Here is a 7510-nt window from a genome sequence, read left to right as displayed (position 1 = left end):
AAAAAGGAAACTGAAAATTATTGGTTATTCTATGAGACACACTACTCCTTAGTATGCCCGCCTGTCACAGAATGGCCTGAATTGTACCATTATATTGCATGTACCCTAAACAACCACCCACACATCAGGATATTTAAGCAGAATGGTTTAAAAATCTAAGAGGACAACATTGCTGGAAAACAATCCTGTATTTTGCACAAAACTAGTAAGTCATGATTTGCCATTGATCTTTTATTTTCAAAATATTGTGTCTTCTGTCACTGCTAAATACCCCAACTTAAGGTACAGTTCTCAGTCTGCTAATGTTTCAAAACAATTGAGAACTTTATGGAAGGAAACAATTTCAGTTGGTTAACTCCTAATGAAATTACTAAAGAGCCAAGTCCATCTTGAAGGCTTCTAGAATACATGGGCACAGTTTCTACTACAGATGATTCCAAGCATACCCATTTTTAAAAGAAGCTCAGAGAAGGATGTGAAGAAGCCGCTCAGCGATTTTGGTAATATTCCAAGAAAGCATTATAAAATGCATTATAAAGTGGTGAACTAATCAAAATTGAAGGAAGCGGAATTTATGGGCATGCCATCAAGCACAGATGGTTCTCAGCACATCTACTTTCAAAGGGACCTCACAGGCAGAAGATCCTCCCATCCATTGACTCTGTCTACACTTCCCGCTTCCTCGGCAAAGCAGCCAGCATAATCAAGGACCCCATGCACCCTGGACATTCTCTCTTCCACCTTCTTCCTTCGGGAAAAAGATACAAAAGTCTGAGGTCACATATCAACAGACTCAAGAACAGCTTCTTTCCTGCTGCCATCAGACGTTTGAATGGACCTACCTTGCATTAAGTTGATCTTTCTCTACACCCTAGCTATGACTGTAACACTACATTCTGCATGCTCTCGTTTCCTTCTCCATGAACGGTATGCTTTGTCTGCATAGCACGCAAGAAACAATACTTTTCACTGTATACTAATACATGTGACAATAATAAATCAAATCAAATCAATTACAAAATGTAGTGAAAATCCAGCAATTACTTTAAACAATTGACATGTAAAGTTCTACTAGTGCTCTAATGGCCGGACAAAAGAAAACAAGCTAAAAAATAAAGCAAGTGTTATGTCCCACATTTAGTGACACTGGGATTACATATTAGGTTCTGAAACATAATTGAATAATGGTGCTGTTCTTACTTGCTTGGACCCATCCTTAGCGTGCAGCAAAAGCAACAATAATTATAATCGCTTCATAGTTTTAAAAAAGTTAAAAAAACATTTTTTTCAATACTGTCTTTACTGTATTAAACGGAATATTTACAATTTGTACAAATGTCTGAGCTCCAACAAGATACAAAATACAGTTCACAAGATGCAATAACCAGAATCCAGTTTCACCTGGAACACCATTGCACTACAAAGGACAGAATGTCTTTCAAAGAACAAATGAACATCTGGTTAGGCAACTCCACAAATGCAGCAATTCAGGCAATAACAAAAATACAACGTGAGGTCAGAGAGGATTCAAATGCTCTTCTAATAATCCAGGGTTCTACAAAGCAGGGTCCTGGAATTTTCTTGGGACTACCAAAAACAGCTACTTGCGCCTAGTTCAATGGTGTTTTCTTTAATCCAGTCAATCATTGGTGCACTGATGATCAGTCCTTAAGTACAGGCATTCAGAAATAAAAACCCTTTCCGTTCTGAAGGCCGGGAGGATGCTGTTTTTGTCTTTTGAGAAAAACAGTTCCAAATATACTTCCTCAGTTATAAATGTTAGTAAATAACTTCATAGACCGATGCTTTCTTATCGCCAGAGCCAGTGACTATATATTTATCATCCACGGAGATATCGCAGCTCAGCACCGATGACGATTCTTTTGACTGTAGAAGGAGGGGAAAAGAAAATTAATCTAAAATAACCAGAGTGAATTTACAATTATAACTTTCCATTTAAAGATCATAATATGGTTTAAAGCTTTGAGGACAATTTTGTAACGTGAAGTCTTTATCTTCTCATATATGCCTTCATTCTCTTCTATTTATTTTCTCTGCTGCCTTCCTCCACATTCCACAGGCAAACAAGTGAACGTGAATGACAATAAAAGGTAGCCTATACTCAAACCCACCCTTGTCCAAAAGAGAGGGAAGCACTGTTTAAAACCGAGTGAATAGTTTCCATTTGATCTGTAAATCTATATATTAAAAAGTGTTATTAAATGGTCAAATGCCAAAATGTGCAGAGCTCTCCCATGCTCATAAGATCAGAGCACACAAAGCTATTTTAGCCCATCATACCCGAGTCAGCTCTTTGAGAGTGCTGTCCCATTAGAACCACCCCCCGCTGTTCTTTCTCCAAACCCTGCAAACCTCTCCTTTCCAGAATGCTTCCTGAGGTTTCTTCAACTACACTTTCTGGTGGTGCATTCCAGATCATAACTCATTAAGTAAAAGAAATTCTAATCATCACCCCTCTGGTTCTTTTGCCAGTTAGCTTAAATCAAGCCCTTTGAACACCTCTATTAAATCTCCTTTAATCTTCTCTCTAAAGAAAACGGTCCCAGCTTTTCTAGTATCTTCACAAATCTAAAACCTCTCATCTTGGTACCATGCTGGTAAATGTCCTTTGCAGTTTCTCCAAGGCCTTGTCACCCTTGTACATTCAGAAATGCCAGACATGATAATGAAGTGTTGAAAAATCACTTAAAAGATGTAAACATCAGGACAAATTTTCTTTAGTGTATGGACTTCTTAAAATACCTTTGAGCTTTTTCAGTGATTGATCATTTTTTTAATATAAATTATCAAGAAATATCATTCATGGCCTGTCCCAAATTAGTTTTCAGAAGGTGGTGAGCCTTCTTGAAATAAAGTTCATTCTTTGAAACGGTCTGACACAATTTTTTACTAGGCAAATTCAGCGGGTAGTTACGAGTCAGCCATTTTGGTGTGGGAATAGAGTAAAATAAAGATCTAATCAGGTGAGGATGGCACTTTTCCCTCCCTAAAGGACATTAATAAACCAGTTAAGTCTTTATGAAAATCCAACAGTCTCATTCGTGGCACTCATACAGGTGTCAATATAAATTTTTCAAAGTTATCACAATTACAACGAACTAACCACACTTTATACCCTTAACATGAACACTGCTCTCAATCAAGACCATTTTGCTTCACATTTTTCTCAGCAAGTTCAGAAATGCAGGCTTGATGAAAGCTTTCCGATAAAATTACCTGGAATATGCTTGCTCCATAAGGCGTTCTCCATGCATTTAGAAGATTATCTTTTCCAGTGCTTACGAACCATTTACCTGTGTAAATATACAAAAAAAATCATGTAATTTGCCATTCACTGTCTGATTCAAATTTAGTGTTATTCAATAGCCTATAGCACACGGTCTCTATCCTGTATCCTCTTCAATCTTATTGACCAATCGAGGAAATAAAGAGCTTAAATTTCCTGCATAGCCACACTACAAACAGATGCCCTCAGTCAGTGGGTTCATACAGAATAGTGGGAATATGGTCAAGGGAGCAGGGGAATGGATGAACTGAGAGAATGATGCGAGTTCGGAGCTGGAGCAGGGTGTATGACTTGGTGGGTTATAGGGAAGTGATACAGTAGAGACAGCTGATTGGGTGGTCTCAAAATGAGTGAAAACAGTCCATTAGTACATCACACTTGTTGAGGCAAGGGCAGAGTAGATGGGGAGAGAATTTTAGGAAGATGATTCACAGAAGGGAAAATAAATCAGGGGTTATCTCTTTATTCAAGAATTGTTCTGGAATAGTGAATAGTTTTAACGGATGAGAGCAGGACTCAATAATGTTTTAAATGATCCAGCACGATCTGGCAGTGAAGGCTAAGTCTGTCATATTTCTTCAAGTCTGTCACCCTCCCACCATCCCTCAACGAGCGAGAGTGGAGATGAAGACTGTATTAGGGGAGTGACCAGGTGTGAAAGTTTAATAGCTTTAATGGGGATTAAGGCATCAAAGGTAGAGTTGAGGATGTCGTGGAGCAAATCAGTAGCTGCAGAAATGTCATGGTAAATAGAGGAGCCAAAGACAAGAAGAGAGTTCAGATTTTGAAAGTGCAGTTGTAAGTGAGTTGAGTTTTCAACTAAGGTGGAGGTGGGCATTTTGTACCCCCACAATTTTGATGCAGTCAAGCCAGTTTTTGGATGTGTGATGGTAAACATCAGCTCAGAACTGTCCTGAACCATGGGGAACCCTGTTGTGGAGTTGGAAACCATTGACAGGCATTTTAAAAAGATGTTGTCTATTTCATATGTCATAATTAAATGGTGTATAATTAAGTTAAATATGCTTTTAATACATGATTGATGGTAGATCTTTTGTTTTTAAAAGATAAAATTGGTCAGCACTGTGAATGTGGATGTTTGCTAATGCATTGGAGTACATTATCCACTAGATAAAGTGTTCTTCTGCATCAACAATATTGATCGTGTCAATTGTCCTGTGATATAATCTTTTCATTTATTGACTTTGACAGCTCAAAGCTTCAACAGATAGCTGAATTAATTGAATAATTGCAAAGCCATCTATTAGATTGTTCCAAGGCAAGAAGAATTAAATGAATTTAGCTTGAGAGGTTTTTTTGACAATTGTGTAATGGAATCTCATTATAAATGCTTGGCTGTGCTCCAAACTCAAGAATAGATTCAGCTCAGCAGGAGTTGCTGACACAGCTTGACTGAGAATGTATTTGTCTTGACAGCTTTATGAGCTAAGAGGATAATAAGGCATTTTTCCAGCCTTGTGCACTCATGCGCAGATCGCGCTGTGGCCAAAGAATCTCGGGGGAGAGACCATAGCCCTTTGGGATTCTCCCCGCCCCCGAGTGCCAACATAAGCTGGTTCATACCCAGCCAGAGCAAAAACCAGATTAGAATATTTAAATCTATTTTAAACATGCTATTCCTGTTTGAAGCTGGATTTTCCCAGCTCCTGTGATTCTCCAACTCTTGGGGGGCAGTGGGAACTCAGCACTATTCACTGCTGGTCTCCATAGAGACCAGTTTTGATGGCCCCACTAGGTAGCCTGAAGGCCATTGAAGCCCTCTGGTGGCTGTGGACATGGCTGGATTGTGTCCTGGCATTGCTTCCTGGCAGTGCCAGGGTGGCATTGGGGCAACACTTGCAAATTTTTGGGAAGAATTGTGCCCAAAGTTTTTGAAGTAGATTTTGAATGACTGTCTTAATAGGATAATAGTTTTTAAAGTAACTTTTGAATAGCTGTTTATTTTTACAGTTGTATGCATTCCTCAAAGGACTTCCCAATGTCTTATAGGGTTCATGACTTCTGTCCACAGGATCAGCACTATGAAGAGTTGGACGTGAAGGAGGTTAGCAAGATTAGCCCCTGCAGGTCAGCTGGGCAGAAAGCTTAGAAAGAGAGTGGGATAGGCAGTTGGGGCCGCTGCTCATAAGAGGGAAGCATGAGTGTCTCACTAGGCACTTCAGAGGATGCCCAGAGAAGTACAGAGGGAATTTGTAAGCTTATTGAAGAGAGGGTCAAGCTTGGGTGGAAGACAGAAGAATAGGAAGATTGAAAAGTATTGAAGTGTTTGGGTCGTGTTGGGAGTGCAGAGTGCCTGAGAAGGGACAACTGAAAGGAGATATGACAACAGGACGGAGAGGTCTAGGAGGAGTAAATAGAGGGGAACAAAAGTGGAAGTGGAAATAGGAGTGATGGGTTTAGGTTTGCAGAAGTTGGCAAAAGGTATTCACGTATGGACATTGAGTAAACTCTAAGATACATTTGCTTGCAACTAATAGGATGCATTATACCTAGTCATAAACTAGGAATAGACAGGAGATAATAGCCTGACTGGGATCAACAAATATGGTGCAGATTATTGTTCAAGTCTGAAACCTTTTATAAAATCAAAATTAGTCAATACCACATCACTGCTGAATTTTAATTTGAGAATTTCATAGAATCATAGAAACCCTACAGTGTAGAAAGAGGCCATTTGGCCCATCGAGTCTACACCGACCGCAATCCCACCCAGACCCTACTCCCATATCCCTACATATTTACCTGCTAATCCCTCTAACCTACCCATCTCAAGACAATAAGGGGCAATTTTTAGCATGGCCAATCAACCTAACCCTCACATCTTTGGACTGTGGGAGGAAACCGGAGCACCCGGAGGAAACCCACGCAGACACGAGGAGAATGTGCAAACTCCACACAGACAGTGACCCAAGCCGGGAATCGAACCCAGGTCCCTGGAGCTGTGAAGCAGCAGTGCTAACCACTGTGCTACCGTGCCGCCCCTAATTTGTCTAAATACTTAATTTACAAAACATGCACACCATTGTGACATTTCATCCGTAAAGGCAAAAAATAGATTATGTTTGGAAAATATATGTTTTATGGAATATTAACCATTTATTTGAACAGAGAGCATGCATAGGCTGCTTTGTGTATGAAGCAGGTATTGACGGATTGACAATGCCGGAAACAGGATTTTATATTAAAGGCCATGCACGGATCTGAAATTCATTACATCAGCAGTGAAAAGGAAGCGATTTCTGACAGTTTTCTATGGTCATCTAACAAACATTTCAAATAGCTACTGTGGCTAAGAATGTGGTTACAACTGACCTCAAAATTTGCTGGGCTTGAAGAGGACGAGAGATAGAAAGCTATAAACAACCAGGGTTCTTACTCCTAATTGACATCCGACTATCAGTACAGATCAAAGGAATGACAGGTGAATATGTGGTTGAATAATCTGCTAACTGTAAAGGTTTGTGTGAAAAATGTTTGTTTGGGCAAAGTACCAATGGTGTCCCAAGAACTGAATCTTAGCATAGAGTCAATGACATTAAGAATAGGATAATTTAACCGCCGCTAATGATCCTTACCACAATAAGCAAACTTAAGGGACAGAACACAGCTTTCGTGGAGGTGCAGTTGGTATTTGTCTGGTTTTGTAACATGCAACACTTCTACATTGCTGCTCTCCATCCCCACAGCCAGCCATTCTCCAGTAGGACAATAACCAAGAGAAAAGATCTTTTAAAAAAATGAAAATGAATGTTTAATTAGAAATCCTAGAAACAACAGAAGTACTGAACAGATTGGTAAACAATAATGGTTATATCATCGAAGCTTTATTTGCTCCTTTTCAGTAATCTAGTCAAAAGTGTTAGTTCAGTGTAATACTCAGAATTAACTTGTAATCTTTGTGTAACTCTGATCTAGAAACAAGGCCATCACTAGCTGAATTATTGCAATGATATTCGAAATGATTTGCAATTCAGCAATTACAGAAGAATTTTGTTTCTCATAGAAATCTTAGAAACCCTACAGTGCAGAAAGGGGCCATTCGGCCCATCGAGTCTGCACCGACCACAATCCCACCCAGGCCCTACCCCCATATCCCTACAGATTTACCCACTAATCCCTCTAACCTACGCATCTCAGGACACTAAGGGCAATTTTTTTTTAGCATGGCCAATCAACCTAACC

The 7510-nt window shown here is 39.5% G+C and overlaps 1 protein-coding gene across 8 annotated transcripts in view; it reads right to left on the bottom strand.

Moving 5' to 3' along the window:
- Positions 1 to 219: 219 nt before the first annotated feature.
- LOC144494915 (transducin-like enhancer protein 1) overlaps positions 220 to 7510 on the bottom strand; it is a 108412-nt gene continuing 101121 nt past the window's right edge. For all 8 annotated transcript variants that reach the window (XM_078214497.1, XM_078214493.1, XM_078214498.1 and 5 more), the window contains 3 exons: positions 6904 to 7054; positions 3238 to 3314; positions 220 to 1887 (listed from right to left, as the gene is read on the bottom strand). In XM_078214497.1, coding sequence (XP_078070623.1) covers positions 1780 to 1887; positions 3238 to 3314; positions 6904 to 7054 — 336 coding nt within the window. In that variant the 3' untranslated portion in view covers positions 220 to 1779. The remainder of the gene's footprint in view (positions 1888 to 3237; positions 3315 to 6903; positions 7055 to 7510) is intronic.

The sequence above is a fragment of the Mustelus asterias genome, chromosome 6 (genome assembly GCF_964213995.1).
Source record: "Mustelus asterias chromosome 6, sMusAst1.hap1.1, whole genome shotgun sequence".
NCBI lineage: Eukaryota > Metazoa > Chordata > Chondrichthyes > Carcharhiniformes > Triakidae > Mustelus > Mustelus asterias.
The sequence above is the reverse complement of the archived record's forward strand: the minus strand, read 5'-3'. Positions and strand labels throughout refer to the sequence as shown.